Genomic DNA, 17,352 nt, shown 5'->3' on the forward strand with positions numbered 1-17,352 from the left:
TCGGTCCAGTAGTTTCGGAGCATGGGCTCGTCTGCAACAGATTTTAGCGGTTTTGGACCAATTTGGACCACTTAGGGTGGACCAATCAAAAAATTATCATAAACGGCACCGTTTCAGACCACGGCGCGTCTAATGGGGAAGGTTTCATCGAAATCGGTCCAGTAGTTTCGGAGCATGGGCTCGTCTGCAACAGATTTTAGGGGTTTTGGACCGATTTAGACCACTTAGGGTGAACCAATCGAAAAATTATCAAAAACGGCACCGTTTCAGACCACGGTGCGTCTAATGGTGAAGGTTTCATCGAAATCGGTCCAGTAGTTTCGGAGCATGGGCTCGTCTGCAACAGTTTTTAGGGGTTTTGGACCGATTTGGACCACTTAGGGTGGACCAATCGAAAAATTATCAAAAACGGCACCGTTTCAGACTACGGCGCGTCTAATGGTGAAAGTTTCATCGAAATCGGTCCAGTAGTTTCGGAGCATGGGCTCGTCTGCAACAGTTTTTAGGGGTTTTGGACCGATTTAGACCACTTAGGGTGGACCAATCGAAAAATTATCAAAAACGGCACCGTTTCAGACCACGGCGCGTCTAATAGTGAAGGTTTCATCGAAATCGGTCCAGTAGTTTCGGAGCATGGGCTCGTCTGCAACAGTTTTTAGGGGTTTTGGACCGATTTGGACCACTTAGGGTGGACCAATCGAAAAATTATCAAAAACGGCACCGTTTCAGACCATGGTGCGTCTAATGGTGAAGGTTTCATCGAAATCGGTCCAGTAGTTTCGGAGCATGGGCTCGTCTGCAACAGTTTTTAGGGGTTTTGGGCCGATTTGGACCACTTAAGGTGGACCAATCGAAAAATTATCAAAAACGGCACCGTTTCAGACCACGGCGCGTCTAATGGTGAAGGTTTTATCGAAATCGGTCCAGTAGTTTCGGAGCATGGGCTCGTCTGCTTTTAATGGGGTGTATGGTTCTGGACCATTTTGGTCCGATTGGTCCAGTCAGAGTGAACCAATCGCCAAAAAACGAAAAACGGCACCTATATAAGTTCCCTGCTATTGAATGGTGAAAGAATTATCAAAATCGGTCCAGTAGTTACTGAGCATGGGCTCGTCTGCTAATCTCGTCTGCTTTTTAGACACTCCCCCCGCATCGCCTATTTACAGCGGATCCGGGTCCGCCGACAACGGCGTCACTCACAGCTACGGGCGATACAGGCTAAAATGTGGCGTATTTATGTATCGCAACAGAGACACCCTCAGTCGTGGATGTTTTAGATTGAGTGGCGTCTTTTAGCTCTGTGTGGATGATGTTTGTAGTAGAGTTGCAAAGTTTTCCCCAAAGGCTGCTACCGGCACCGCCCCGCCCCACAAAAATTTTCTGGGATACCGGCATGCTACCACGCCCCAAGCAAAAAAACCGCCAAATTACCGGCATACTAAAAAAAACCTGCATTCTTGATTCTAGCTTACCCCTACAAGAGATGCCACATTTTGGCATGCAGTACCTGTCCCACCCAGCAGCCATCCATTGTCCAACCACAAATACCAGCAGGCTGATTTTGGCTGAGTTGGCCCCACAAATACCCAAAATTTTGAAACTCAATTTCAGTCTATAACTGTTAAAATATCACCTGTAATCAAAGCGGTATTGCCTACAAAAAACTAACACATTCAGTAAAAAGGCGAGGACAAAAAGAACTTGAATTACTGAAATGTGTTTCTAAAGACTGGACAGTGAGCACTGAGCAGTAATCACATTTACATTTCACAGGTGTTCTACTTTTCCACATTCTCCTAAAATGTTGCAGGCACCAGCCAAATGTTTAAAATCTAGATGGTCAAAACATAAACAAGTACAGATTCGGCCATCTTCTTAACTGAGGAAGCGAGATCAACATCTACTGTTTCCTATCCACCATGGCTTGCTGGTTCGTGAATAAGATACGAATCATGTAAAAAAAATGAGCTAATAACGCACTGGTCCTGAGAACAGTCACCAAATAATATGTATAAAAACGATATCTTCCATCCTCTCCAACCTCAAACGGGAACAAAAACAAATGCGCCATAGCAGAGGCTTTTAACCAGCTGAATAAAACGCTGCAAAAAAAAGTTTTACGACTGCAAGCCACTGCCTCGTGAATGATTATATTAATAAAAATTATCCAACACAATATTAAATTGTAATGAAATCAACAATGTGAGTGTAACTCACTACAAGAAAATTCATTTCTCTTCAGTTATTCAACCAAAAAAGGGTATACGAATAATACCTATTACGTCATCAGATTACATCCATTCATTAGGGGAGAGAGCATCTCAATCTTAAAAGTAAATCCTTGGTTGTATTATTTTGCGTCACTTTGTGTCAATTTTGCCTTCATGATGTGTTTTCTTGTAAAGATAAGACAAAATGTCTGTTCAAATCCATTTTCATTTAATTATGGGACCAAAGTCAGGCTCAGGGCTACCTAACACCTGCCTTTTCAGCTGGATTGTCAGTGCAAATTCTTTGTAGAGTTTCTCAGACCACATCTCATGATCTCAAGACTCAAGGCCAGTTTCCAAACAATGTGTTTTTTGGTGTTTTGATTCTGCCTTTTCCCCTAGGGAATTTTGTCATGAACATTTATTTGTTTTATTGTGTTATACATATTACCTACCATTAGACTTACTAATTGATCGTGCTTTTGCAACATGAATGAGTACCATTCCAATTCTTCCTTTTGTAGACCACAGTAGATTCTTGACAATTCTAATTATAACCAAGCCTGAGAAATGCTGAGGTCCATGTGTTACCCCTACCCTTAGCAATGGAACTTCTACCACAAAATGTATCTTGCAGTGGTTAATATTGCTGTTTTATTACAATTTGAGAGCCTCTTAGTGTCCAAAGTTTGAATCTTTTGCTGATATTTTTTTTTGCACAAAATCAAAAATACCGGCATGCTACCGGCAAGACATGCCAGATACCACGAAAAAACCTGCGGTAGTGAAAAATTACCGGCATGCCGGTAGTGCGGTAGGGAAATTTTGCAACTCTAGTTTGTAGATATGTATTTTGTAGATATGTATGTGATGCGGCTTCATTGAACTCTTGAAAGAGGAGCTTGTGGCATTCGGAGTTACCAGGCCGCGATTTGATTCCCCGTGCCCCGGTGTTTTACCACCACCTCCTCATCAGCAGTCATCGCCCGCGCGACCGACCGGAGTTGTCAGCGCCGCTCCAAAGGCCACCCTGTCCAAATGTCACAGCGGAAGTGCTGGTCGGTTGCGCCGGAAGACGATGGAGCGGATGTGGCCGGGGGGAGGGGGAGGGGAAACGGAGGTGCGGAGTTGAGCCGTCCGGTCACAGATATGTCCCGTTCCGGGTCACCCTCGACGACGGATGGAGGCCAAGACGAGCCGCTGGAAGTTCCTACCGGCTCCGGCGGCCTGTTCGACCTGCCGGGTCGATGGAGGCCCAACACCAGCCTCGCACCGCGGCAGCTGAGAGCAGCTGAGAATAAGAGCGGTGCTAGAGTTATAATGAGTCGACCAGAGGGTGCTCTGCAAAGGTCAACTCGACTCAGAATGAGCTCTCCACAATGCGGCGGCGCGAGACACTTTGTGATCGACTAAAGGCGAAATTACGGCTGACCTGGTAATATCGGGCTGCTGCGGCGGTCCTTTCCACACCTTTCATGTCACAATGAAGATTATGATCAGGATATTAAACGGAATTTGGAATAAGACCATGTTTTCCTTTCCAAACTTGTCCCCACGATTCATATCCCAGTGACTTCAATCGTCGCTCTGTTAGTTCCGTAGCCTGTGTACTCGTCACTCTTTGATCGCTTGTATGTCATGCTTTCCTTCCGCAGTATACCTATATCATTCATGTCCAACAATGCGTGTTCGCTGAGCGCCTGAGCTGCCCGTGGTATGCACTATGCAGCTGTCTAGCTCAGGGGTATTCCGTGTGACGTCACGCCGCCCCTGTGTCGGCAGGCTGCGGCTGTTCAAGAAGTTTGACCAGTTCCGAATACTTGTGTGCGGCGGCGACGGCTCCGTCAGCTGGGTACTATCTCACATCGATAAACTGGACATGCACGTGAGTAACCCCGAAGTTCGTCGACTTTCCCTACCCACATGCCCTGCCGCAAGCACTAGCCGTCTTTGAGCTGCGTAGTGGATATGCTAATCGTTATCGCATATAATTGTAGAGCCGGAATTCGCCAGAAATGGTCCAATGCATTGAATGTTGAGGGAATATTTTTGGGACCTCCTTTTATAAACTCATTGATCTTTAAGTGAGGTGTTTATATATGCCCCTGTTTGTGCCGTGGGCCTTTCCCTCGACCTTTTCCCTAATTAGGCCAATTAGTTTTAACGGCTTCCAGGCAGGGATCTAGAGTTTTCAAGTGCTTTTCAAAGAGAGCATTCAGGATGCTTCAGCCAAATAAGGTCCGGATACTTTCAGCTGAAAAAAACATTCTAGATTAGAGCAAAGAGGCTCACTGTTAATAGTCTAACCCGTTCACTGCGTTTTTTCTGCGGTTCGCATTAAGCGCGATTCGGACGCTCTGTTAAACACGCTAGATACAACTTTAAATTTAGCGTCTCTACCTTGTGCCTTTACACAATTTCTCATAAAGCAGCGAACGGCGCCGTGTTCTCTGCAGCTAATATAACCCAGCCGACTCCGTTTCCGCTCAGCACTGTGACCTCTCAGTGTGTCACACGGCCGACGTTACGGCGTTAATATGTGCCGCTGCCGGGGCGCTGCACGGCCCGGATAATCGCCGCCTTGACTGGGCTCCATTCGTCACCGCCGGAATTATGCACGGGCGCCTGTACGGCGCACGGTAGGCGATCGGGCCGGTCTAGCCTCGCGAAACCTCAAAGACACTTTTTTCCGAAAATTGGAAAACAACGCATACTAGTCGACAGAAAATTCATCAAAGATTACGATTAGTGCATTTGCATGGCTCAGGAGACATTTTTTCATAGACAAAAGTATCGTTAAAGACAGCGTTCCGTAACACTTCATAGGGGGGATAATCACAGCCGATTTTTACGCTCTTTGAATATTTTGCGGAACGATGAAGTTGCTAGGTGTTGAGCATCCATTTTGCATGGAAAGTGAAATTTAGATGTTTAGACGATTCCACCAGAGAAAGCAAGTAGACAAAATCAGTTCAAAATGTCTTATAATTATTAGGTTAACTTTTTATATTTTTTTCTACCACTGAACATTACGTTCACTGAATTAACCAAGCCCAGCAAAAAACGTTTTACGAGGATGAACTGAAAATAATGCTGTATCGCATGCACTAAGACACTATCTATTAGGGGAGCCAGTGAAAATTTGCAGCCACTTGCAGCCCTGGCATCCAGACACCTTTTTCTTCTAAGGGTTGGCCGTGGCTTGGTGCACTTGAGCACAAGTGGTAAATGCCCCAAAGGGTGTTTTCGCGATAGCTCAACACCCAGGCAATAGAGAGCTGCAACTTGGCATACCTGACCTTTGATGCACGCCAAATCTTGTGACACCAACCGCACTTTCAAGTCAGGTCAGGTCACTGACCTATGACGTCATAAATGAACCTCTGCACGATCCTCAGATGTCGCAACCTTGCAACGCTCTCAGTGCCAGAGAAACTTTCACAGGGAGGTGAGACTTGCAGGACTTATTGTCCTTTAGAGGTCTTACAACTTTTTTATCTCAGGTTTTTCCTAAATGTCACATAAAGTCAGGTTGGTCACGTGATCTCACCTATAAGTCAATCGGGAAATATGAAAACTGTTATTTTGGCGCCAGGAATGATATTCGATTGTCTCAAGTACATGGAATCGTTACTTCATGCACTCCTTGCAAGATCTGATGCTGCATTTTTCCATTGTTGACCTTGCATGACGTCATTTATGACGTCACTAGGGTCATACGAGTTTTTCGTCAATAACTCCCGATCAAATTGAGCTAGAGAGTCGACAAGGTCACCAATGGACTCCGGAAGACCTGCCGAATCGAATGATATGCGATATGACCTCATTCGACCAACTTCGTGATTTGAAGACCTCTGACCTGACCTTGACTCGAGGTCAACAGGTCAACACCTTACGGTGGCCTCACCTGAACCAAAAAGTATACCATTCGACGCGCCTGAGCAAGGCGAACACGACGATGTCAAAATCGTGGTTCTGCGGCCATTTTTTGCGAAGTTATTTACCAAAAACCAAACCCGCTGCTTGGGTCACGTTATGAAATGGGGCCTTGCCGGGCGAGATTTACGCTGTTTCATGGTATGTATAAATTGGTAGGGCATAATCGTTTGAATAAAAAGTTGGCTTGGAAGCAATTTTCTACGGAGGTACACACCATTTCGATGTCCTACCCAGCTCATATCGTCATTAATTTCGACCTACCCTCAAAAGTATTCATGCGTTATTCGAGCGGCAATTAGGCAAATTGCAAGCTCGCCACAGAGCACAAATCCTAAAAGAGATAGTCCTTATTTAAAACATATGCTCATTGGATATTCAAGAAGGTTGCTCCTAAATATTGTGGTTCTAGCTTCAAAAATATGGATGTTATAAATGCCGATAGGTTTCGCGAGGCTACACCGGCCGGATCGCCCACTGTGCGGCGGTGGGAGGCGATAGTTGCGCTCCGCAGACATTGATCGTCTCGCTCCGGACGAAACCAGACTGGTGCCGCACGGGTAGGCGGAATGAGGGTGAAGTGGGGTGCGGTAGACACGTTAAGGGCGGGAAGGGAAGAATGGTACCCGGCCGTCATAATTCTTACGACGATTTTTCTCGTCTACCTTCTACCTTCCTTCTTGTCTATGGTCTGATCGTGTTCTGACCTGCACACCGCATCCTGACCAGTTGCCCCCGCTTCTTGCTGTTCGCCCTCTACTTCCTCCCCCGCTCTGACCTGCCCCCGCAATGTCCTCAGCGTCAGTGCCAGGTCGGTGTGCTGCCCCTGGGCACCGGTAACGACCTGGCGCGCGTGCTAGGATGGGGCAGCGCCTGTGACGACGACGCCAACCTGGCGCACATGCTGGAAAAGTACGAGTGCGCCACCATCAAGATGCTGGACAGGTGAGGAGGAGGGGGAGGGGGCTCTTCCGGGCTTTGTTGACATCATAGGAAAGTGGTGCGCGTAAGCACCGATGACGAATGGACTGTATGACGTGACTCAGCCAGCTTGTCATTTGTTTATTCGGGATGACATTGGGGTCATCAGGTAACTGAGCGCATTAGGCGCTGTTTCTATGCCGCGGAGGCCGTCTTCTCCCTCGTGACCGGCCGGCCTCCTGTGTGTGACGTCAGACAGTGACGTCAGACGCCGTCCCGGTGAGGTGCCGCTGGGGCCGCGCGGCGGACACGGCTGGTTTGTTTGCGACTGCGGGTGTATTTGTGCTCCTCCCCGGTGTAAACGCAGCTCCGTGTAAATCCTTCCTCTGCCAATTCCCGTGATAAACACGGGCGCAAACTATTGTGTCAGCCAAGGCTGAAGAGCGCTTTACAACTTCTCTGCCAAATGTTCCGGTAAATAGACGTTTCAGTGTCTTGTCTTTGAATTGGAGAGCAGTCGTTCTATTTGTAGTTTCTACACGCTGGAATCGTTAAATGAGTTTGCAATAGTTCTAAAGTGGGAGTTAGTAATATGACTACCTTCTTACAAAGCACAGGCTCATCGGATACGTACTGTCCTTCGACCGTCTGACCCTTCCCGCTCCATCTCTCTCCGCAGGTGGAGTATCAGCGCGATGAGTACCACAGTGCGTCTACAGGCAGCCGTCCCGTCGGCGGACGCCATTGCCGCCTACGAGGAGTCGGTCAGCGACCAGCTGGCGCGTCTGCTGCACTCGGAGAGGCACCCGGAGCTGCTGCAGGCCGCCAGGTGCGGAGTGGGCACTCACACTCACTCACACTTACTGGTTCATACACTCAAGCACTCACTTACCGGTTCATAAACTCACTCACTCACTCACTCACTCACTCACACACTCACTCACGCATGCTTTCTTTCACTCACTCAATCAATCAATCCTTTTTTCATTCATTCAGTCGCTCAAGCACTTTTTCACTCACTCGCAAGGTCATTCACTGCTGCTCACCCGGCTTGCCATTTTCTCCCACAAAACACTCGCGCTCTTTCTCAACACTTTCATTATTCCATTACTAAATTTGTTTCGCCTTTTACAGCACTCGTCCACGCAGTAACTCACTGACGGGATCACTCATTCCCCGTTTCTCCCAGCACCGAACTCACTTCTCAGTCGGAAGGCGTTCCCGACCTAAAGAGCCCCTCGCCCGGGGCTTTCATCCCAGCTCAGCGCAGCATCTGCTGCTTACCATTCAGACAGAGCGCTGCGGATGACACGTCTTCAGTTGAAAGCGCCCGCATCTGAGAATCTCCCGCGCGGTACCCGCATTCTCATCCACCCTGGCCGAGTTATATAACTCCCCCTGTGAAGACATATGCCTCGCCAGAGACTGGCCTCGTGACCTGATGTCGAGTGGCGCGCTGTCGTATCCCGAGTGCTGCCATCGTGTCCCTGTTTCCCGGACGCTCCGGTGATTGTGTATCGGTTCAGTAGTCCCATTACGCGTTGTGATGGTGCGCCGTCATCCGTCGGCCGGTATCAGGTGCCAGAGATGCCCCTCCACCGCGTCAGGATCAGTAATAGTGGCAGCTGCCGGAACCCGAGGCCCCTTACCGGGCGTCCTATTTGTGAATGGATGCTGGACTATTTTTATGATGGCGTGCCGGCGATGAGGTGTGTTTTGTCCGTTATAAGCGGCAGTGGGGCTGACGCGTCAGTTTGTCCGTTGCGCTGGATCCCAGTATGTTTCCAATATGAAAGGTTTGAGTGAATTACAAGCTCCATTGACAAGCAATGTAGGCTAACGCATCCTAGATATCGCATATGCCACCAGAAATAGCACCTACGATTGTATTTCATATCCTGAACTCAACGCTGTGAGATTACTGGAGGTCAGTGGGGCCAGTGTTGTCTAAGGCCATAACCATTGACCAATTGACCCACGTGTAACAGCTGTCTGTCCCCGACGTTCCGTGCCCAGGTGGCTGGGACCGCTCCGCTGACACCACCTCATCTATGTGTCATTCTCAGTGTGCTGTGTGAGACCGTGCGGGACCTGATCGCTCGGGTGGGCAGCTCAACCGGCGACTCCACGCCTGCCGTCGGACGCAAGTGTGAGGTCCTCAACGAGAAGCTCTCATTGCTAATGGCCGCTCTGAAGGAGGAGGAACCAGCCGTGCCCCCCGCGAGCGCCGGTCGCCGGGCGCGCACTGCGCCCGCGCCCGCTCCTGCTGCGTTCGTACCGCGAGACACACTGATGCTGCGAGCCAACAGTCTGAAGAAGGCTATCCGTGAGATAATGGCGCACGCCGAGCACACGATCGACGAGCGGACGGCGGCGGCCGGCGCGGCCACGGCGGCTGCCGAGGCAGAAACGGAGACAAAGACGGAGACGGAGACGGCGGAATGGCAGGTGAGGGACGGGATGGGTGGGGAGGGAAGGGAAATGGGATATGTGGGAGGGAGAGGGGAGATGGCTTAGGAGGCTGCTATGACATGCGTGGGATGGGAGATGCGTGGGACATATGGGAGGTGCGTGGGGGAGCGAGATGCGTGCCTGGGTATTGGTGACACGGAGAAGACAATTGTTGCTATTCTTGTAGGGATTTGCTGGGTTTTGCTGATAGTTTTGGAGAAATACGGCGCAGCGAGATACGCTCCCGATTATATAAAGGAGATGCGATGCGCGTGTCTTGCATGCAGCTTGTCTATTTCTGTAGCTCCGGTCTCGCTTTTATTGTTTATATTCGGCCTGTTCAACGGGTGTAACAATCAATTTTCACCGCTCGTGTGCGCTGCTTGCCTATTTCTGCTCACTTGTTGCGCCAGTCGCGTACGCTGCGACCCACAATTAGGTCAGGTAAATTTGTTCGTCCTATCGGTGCGAGGGTGTATTTTCGTGACCATGCGCTAACGAAGATGGGTAAATAGCCTCTGCCAGCGGAACGGGGATTAACCCAACGGTGACTGAATGTTGATCGAACGGCACATTAGCGTAAAATGAAGATGAGGCTATGCGAATGCAGTTTTCTCGGTTTTCTTTCTTTTTTCTTTGGTTTTTCTTGCATTGCGATAGTATGCTTTTTTAGTTAGTTTTGATCAACTACGCCTCTTGTCAACAATGCGTCAGTCCTTGTACTGGCTGCTACAGTGACCGATTTGGTAGCCTTACCATGTCCGTATAACCGACCCTGTCGCAGCTGTGTGACTAGCTGGGTTCCCTTGCAACTCATTGCGTCCCGTACCATATGTGACCGTCCCTTCTCTTTTGGGGCCGTCCCTTCACCGTGTAACCGTCCCGTCATCGTGTAACCGCCATGTCCCCATGTGATCACCCTAATGCCATGTGGCCGTCTTTGTCCCTCGTGTGACCATCCCATGCCGCTGTGACCGTCCCGTGCCCCTGCGTAACCTTGCCGTTCTCCGTGCGTGGCACAGGCGGAGCCGTCACCGTCGCCGATGGCCTCGCCGTACCGAATGGCCGGCTCGATGACCACCTCGTTCCCGGTGCGGCCGTGGCCGGCCGGCGGCGCGCCGCCCTGGACCGTGCGCCAGCCGTCACCTCTACTCTCCGGTAGCACCGCCGCCCCGGCGTGCACGGTCCCAGAGCTGGCCGTCGAGCCGGCCTCGCCCGAGGACTCGCCGCTGCCCACCCACGCGCCCGTCGAGAGGAGACCCAGCGAGGAGATATCGCAGCTGTTTGCGGCCAGCGCCGGCGCCGGACACGGCGACGGGGATAAGGTAAGGCGAAGGAGAGAGACTGTTGAAGGGAAGGGGCAACCTAGCCTAACGCTATAATTAACTATTTACTCGAACATGTGTCCAACTCTGACCTCTATCCGTTTCACAGACGCCGTCGCCGCCGAACCCGCTGTCCATCAGCCCGCTGCCGGCGGTGCGCGGCGAGACACCCAGTGAGCTGGAACCTCTGCCCGACATCCCCGCTCCGACGCCGTTCGCCGACGGACGCCGACCGTCCGAGGGAGACGTCGAGGCGGTCGGCGAGCAGGGGCCGGCGAGCGGCGAGGGCGAGCGGGAGCCGAGCGGCGAGCGTGACTCCAGCGCGGAGCCGGAGCCGGAGCCGGGGAGGGAGCTAACGGGCCTGCTCGGCTCCGATACTGTCCAGCTGAGGATCAACTCGTCGGCCGATAGCCTGCTGGATGGATTCGACGACGACGAACCGCTGCTGGTGGAGCAGAAATCCGTCAGAGGTGGGTGGTGCCTTCTGTGCACGGAGGAGCTGGCGGGATAGGTGATAATTGTGGATATCATGAATCTTTAGCTCAGACAGCAGGAGGGGTGGGCTGCCCGCCGTCGCCAATGGCATTTCGTCTTGTGTTTGGGTGCAGCTTGCCGGCTTGTACCCCTCGACCCATTATTTGGTGGTTCTGCGACTGCTCTCCGGGCTTCCCTGTGGGCATCGCTCACGCTGAGACTCTCTGAAGTTTGTGACGCTCTGGCGTCGTATCAGCTGATGCTAGTACGGGAGTGTTGGAAAGTTGATGCATTGCCAAAGTTGCCGAAGATTCATTACTATGCCGTGTCAACTTTTCAAAGTTCGTGTTTGTGGTTGTAAGATCCTGCTGGTAAGAAAACACCTGTTAGGCTAAGGAACTGACGGCTGAACAAAATTAGATTGTAAGTCCTGTTTCCGTTCTTTCATGGTCGGATGAGAACAAAGGAAATTCACTAATGCTGGGATCCGGCCGTACATACTGAAGCAGCGCAGTCCCCGGTAACAAAGTAGACCTCACCACCTTGCCTATCCGTCCTTTTCGCCCATGAGTGGTCTATCACCGCCTACCTACCCCCACGGCCGTTCGCCTGTGTAATGGTTTATGCAAATGACTCGACGCGGTAGATTGGACCGGCTAGTGACAGCTCAGTGGCGGCAGTCCCGCGGGGATACCTCTGTTTGTGGAACTGGTGAGAGCGCTAGCGTATGGACAGCGTCGTCCGGTCGGTATATTGGACGGCCGCCCCCGGGCGACACCAGTTTCAGGGGCTGTGAGGTGTTTGAAAGGTTATATACGGGGGCGAGATTCTATCTCGCAGGCTGGTATTGGAACAAACCAGCTTGTTTTGTCTGAGCTATACTGGAACAGTCTGACGTAGGTATTCCGCTCCAACGCCCGCAATAGCAAATGCAAAGGGCCCAGCATAGTTCAATATTTCAATTGCGTTTGTGTATTTATTTTATTGCCACCGCAATCATCCCGGAATTCCAATATTGGATGGCGTCGTTGTGTTGTGGTGCAGCATTTACCACGTCCTATCCTGGCTGAGGCAAGGCGTCAGTCTGAAATACCGCGCCGTCAGAGCGCGCCAGAATGGAGTGTGACGAAACCGACTCACCGACCGCCGCGCGGCAGAGCGCATTTCTCAATCGGAGGGCGGCGGCGGCGCGGAATTTCATTACATGTGTGTGGGTGCCGGACTTCACCATAACTCTGCCGCGGCGCGATGGGTGCCGACGGAAGGCGGTGCGAAGGGAGTGGTCTGTCTAGAATGATTCGAACCGTGCGCTATTCAGACAACTGGCTGGAAATGCAGGAATAGAATAGAGCGAAATTGCCTTTGACCCGTCTGGATGTCGCCATTTGCTGCTCACCTTTGTCGTTCATAACCGCCCCTGACCCTGGTGACTGCTGACTGGCCGTGACCCTGACTACGTTACCCTAGCTGTTTGTTGGCCTCTGACCGCTGACCGCTGACCGCTGACCTCTGACCGCTGATCGCTGACCGCTGACCGTACCCCGACCTCTCAACAGACGGCAGCGGGGAGTCGAGCTGTGCCGACACCCCGCCGCTGATGGCGAAACACGCCGCTGAGCTGGAGCGGCTGGACGGAGACGGTGACAGCACTGACTTCAGCGGGACGACGGCCGTCGCGGAGCCAGGTGAGCCCGACGGTGTCACGCCCGCTTCGCGCGCCGCGCTGCGCAGAGCTCTGTCTGTGCCGCGCCGCGCTGGCCCGCGCCGAGGTCTTGTCTGTGCTGCGCTGGCCCGCGCCGCTGGCAGCGTGTCTTGGCAGGCTGCGCTTCAGTGCGTTGCCCGAGTCGCTGCCTGTGTCTGTGTTGCACAGTGGAAATTTTGGCTTAAATCCCTCGGCTTTTTGTTGGGTTCGGTGGTCGTTCGTGTGATCGCGTTGGCCTGTCCAGTCGCGTCTCTGTGAGTTCGACTGACGCTGAGCTGTGGGATTAAAGTGTCTGTGATGGACATAACGTCTGGAGAGCTGTCTAAATCGGGCCTTTTAGATGCGTCAAAGGTGCGTTGTGCTGTTCAAAGCTTCGGTGGTTATTGACGTTGTTTCTGACTCGATTCCAGATGTTCCGGCAGGCAATGTATTTTGTTGGCCTATATCCGTTTGTTGCGTCGTGTTGTTGATCTGTCCGGGAAATGGGACAGTGGGGATGCCCAGTCTTCTCCTAGTTGTGTACAGCCGGTGCGGTAATCATCCTCCGTCGCTAGATAACATCAAAGGCTGCTATTAGACCGCAGCTCGCCAGAGCTTAAATTATGTCCTCCCCTTTCATCAAAATTCCCTTTTAACCTGGCGAGTTTGCATCATTACGAGCGAGCGAGCGCAGCGAGCGAAACGAGTCTTTTCAATATAACTGAAAAATCTCAGTATGAGCGGCCCGGCCCGGCCCGGCCCGGCCCGGCCCGGCCTGTAACGCTTTTGAGAGGCTTATATCTCAGCAACCGCTGGACCGATTGGCCTGCGGTCTTTTTTGCTGGGTAGCCCCATCCCTTCTACCCCGTAATTGACTATTTTTGATACACCTCAGTGACCGTCGTGGCACGTGCCACGTGAAATGTCAAGGGTGTTCAAGCTGTTTTGCAAAAGTAGTGATTTTGAGAGGCTCATATCTCAGCAGCCGCTTGGGCGATTGACTTGCGGTAATTTTTGTAGGGTAGCAGCATCCCTTCTTCCAAAAATAAGATACTCTCGATGCATGTGGGTCACCCCCAGTGCACGTGCAAAATACAACAATAAGAGGTGTCAAATTTGTTCCCATTTTAATAACTCGGTAATTACTGGGGCGATTTCGCTGAAACTTGGCATACAGGTAGGCACCCACCAGGCAATGCATTCCCATGTGTTGCGGTTAAGGTGCTACTGCACGTGCGCACGTGCAGGGGGCGCTTCCAGATCTCGAGAACGGCTGGGCCGATTGCGCTCAAATTTGGTACACGGTTGGGGACCAGTTAGTAGGGTGCCGTGCAAAAGTCAGTTTGGACCCCGTTTGCACGTGCGCACGTGCAGAGTGCCACTTCCAGATCTCAGGAACGGCTGGGCCGATTGCGTTCAAATTTGGTACACCGCTAGCGACCGGTTAGAGGGGTGCTTTGCGCAAGCCCGTTGGAAGTACCCTCTCGCCCTTCCGCACGTGCAGGGCTCACTATCTCGCTCGTTCTTCGCCCAAAAGGCGTTTTACTGGTTTCTAGTGTGTACCATAATTCATAATCGTGTTTCTGAAGCTTCTAATGGAGGAGAGACTCTCCATCAAACTTACGAGCTTATTGCATTTTATTGTGTTCCATTCAGTATTGCATTGTTGAAGCTGCTTACAGAAGGAAGATTAATACTGTACCGTCTGTACCTCTGACGTCACGTCGATTCTCCTTTACGGGTGTCGAGTGTGTCGACTTCACTGCCTCCCTCCACGGGCTCAGTACATTTGTAGCTGTGTTTGTTTCTGTGGGTTATGGTCAGCTGAAGGCTTTGTTGCTTCGCCCCTCTTCCAGGCCCATATGTGCTGCGTCCATCAATCGGTGCTCCTGTCTATGTTAATTGCCGACCGCCCAACATCGTTCCGCTGGTTCACGTCTGTTTGGTGACCGTCTGGTGTCTGTTGGTCGCTCCTCGTGTCTTTGTCCAGTGACCGTTCAGCTTCCATCGGTCGCTCTCAGTGTCTATGTCCGTCTGGCGTCTGTTGGTCGCTCCTGTGTCTATGTGCGGTGGCCGTCTGACGCTCGCTGGTCGCTCTCCGTGTCTATGTCCGTCTGGCGTCTGTCGGTCGCTCCCCGTGTCTCTGTACGCTGACCGTCTGGTGAGCTTCAGTCACTCCCCGCGTCTATGTCCGGTGACTGTTAACCGTTCACGTCCTCTGGTGGTTTCCCGTGTCTCCGTCTGGCGTCCGCTGGTCGCTCCCCGTGTGCCTGCTCGGCGCCAGCGGTGTAGTGTGGCCGCGCGCCGTGTCAGCTCACTGCCGCTGTCTGCAGTCTCGGCGGCGCCGCTGGAGCCGCCGGCCCCGCCGGCCGCCGCCGGGTCCTCGCCCGACCACCACCGGCGCACGCCCATCATCAACCCGCTGGTCTGCCTGCCGGCCTGGCCCAGTGAGTCTCCGCTAACCGCCGCCCGCTGCTGGCGGAGCTGGTCGCGGTAGCGCTGCCGCCGCACCCAGCAGAGTGCCGCCGCGTCCACCCCGCCTCCGCGGCCGGCGGCGCGCCCCTCGCTGACCGCTCTGCTTTGGCGTTTCTCTCTTTCTCTCTGCTGCCCGCCCCGATACCCCGAGCGGCTGCTTGTGTGTTGTGCTGGGAATAACGCTCGCGGCTAGCGGGCGCTGACTTTTGGTTGTGCTATCAGATGGCATTTGAGATGATCTTGGTGTTTTTGGCTCGATGTTCCTGATGATTCGTGTCTTGTAAGTTGTATATGTCGTTTTTGTGACGTATGTGCCTTCAGAGAAGAAATATTCAACCTTTTTAGTGTCATTGTTGTATATCGCTCGGTTTCGATAGGTTTGTTCGAAACCTGCTTGCTGTCTGCTGTCGTTAGGCTGACTTTTGTTTATTTAAACCATACGAGCCTGTTGATTATTCACGTCAAAGTGTTGACATGACCTCTGTAAGTGACGTGGGTTGTTTCATTGTCGTGGTTCTTTTTCATCATGCCTACAGGGTGTCCGGAAATTATTTGCCCCTCCATCAGCTCGCCGCCATAATTAATAAACAAAGAGCCCCCGGTTCATGGTTTACTTACCGATTTATCCCCTGCCCTGTCCTACCCATTCCCTCATCCGCTTTGGCATTCTACAGATCAAGATGTCCAGAGTATCCGCGCTGATGTTCAGCCACACCTTTCACAGGTTCCACTAAAGTCCGTTTTCTGTGGGAGCTGGTTCAATCTTGCTGAGCTCCTCCTTCATGATTCCCCATAGGTTTTCGGTTGAGATTAGGACAGAGGATTCAATTTGACTTCCTACTTCATTCCGGTCCTCGCCATAATTTCAGCGCGATGACGCTTCGTCAAAGAATTTCTTTCGTCATAGTAGACACCACGTTCAGGTGCGAGTTACGCCTGCCAAACACTGGCCCCTGGCGCCTCGCAAGTGTCAAGGTCAGGTGACCGGGTTAGGTCATATTGTGACTAACGGACAGCTGCGGATACTGATAGCCTGGCACGGTCATAGCAAATTTTCAACAGTTCTTAAAGTGCACGGTGGGATTATAGCTGAATGAACAAGGGGCAAATAATTTCCGGACACCCTGTAAATTTCCTTCGATTATTCATGACCGATTATTGCCTGTTTCAGAACTTTTGCATGTCATGATCGTTTGGTATCGGATTATTTTGTATGTAATAGGAAGCATGCTCCATTTTTATGCCTTTTTCGGTTGGGCATTTAGGACGTTTTATGAATGTTTCCCGGTCAGCCTTTTTTAAGGTTCTGCCTTACTATGGGTTGTTTTTGTTTTCCCAAGTGAACCGTTGTATGGTACACAGTATCGAAGTCGAAGTTCACCATGCCTTTCGAGCATCTGATGTCTTCACAATGCAACATTAGTCGATGATGTATGTATATGACCTGTTTTCGTGTCCCCGTTGTGTTGCTCGTTCTTAGCCCAGGACAGTATCAGTAACTGACGAAGCTGGTTCTTGCTTGACTGCCTGCGTTCTTTTTGGCCGCGTGTTTTCTGTGTATATCGTTTGTATGCTGCCGCCTCGCAGCCGCGACGTCAATGTTGCTGCTTTCAGTGCCAGTTTTATGCTTCATTTCCCGATGCAGTGCTGGCTAAACTTACCCGCTACATATCGGGTGTTCTGCACGAGGGGTCATGTCCATTTAAACTACACTCTCTAATTCAGTCGTGGATCTTTCCGGTGTCTTGTTATCGTGCGTTGACAAGGAACTGGAACGGTGGCTGTAATCACGCCACGTTAAAAGTTGATTCACGATCACGAATTGATCATATCATCTCTCTTCGGGCAATATCGTGCCGAACACCCGGTTTCTGGCGCG

General features: G+C 51.5%; 1 protein-coding gene across 1 annotated transcript in view; it reads left to right on the forward strand.

Annotated features, from left to right (window-relative positions):
* Nucleotides 1-17,352, forward strand: part of LOC122368211 (diacylglycerol kinase eta-like) — a 46,871-nt gene that overhangs the window by 23,619 nt on the left and 5,900 nt on the right. Inside the window, exons 11-17 of the mRNA XM_043341943.1 lie at nt 3,993-4,095; nt 6,946-7,091; nt 7,747-7,896; nt 9,134-9,515; nt 10,541-10,843; nt 10,953-11,313; nt 12,874-13,002. Coding sequence (XP_043197878.1) covers nt 3,993-4,095; nt 6,946-7,091; nt 7,747-7,896; nt 9,134-9,515; nt 10,541-10,843; nt 10,953-11,313; nt 12,874-13,002 — 1,574 coding nt within the window. The remainder of the gene's footprint in view (nt 1-3,992; nt 4,096-6,945; nt 7,092-7,746; nt 7,897-9,133; nt 9,516-10,540; nt 10,844-10,952; nt 11,314-12,873; nt 13,003-17,352) is intronic.

The sequence above is a fragment of the Amphibalanus amphitrite genome, unplaced genomic scaffold (assembly GCF_019059575.1).
Source record: "Amphibalanus amphitrite isolate SeventyFive unplaced genomic scaffold, NRLGWU_Aamphi_draft 000031F_arrow, whole genome shotgun sequence".
NCBI lineage: Eukaryota > Metazoa > Arthropoda > Thecostraca > Balanomorpha > Balanidae > Amphibalanus > Amphibalanus amphitrite.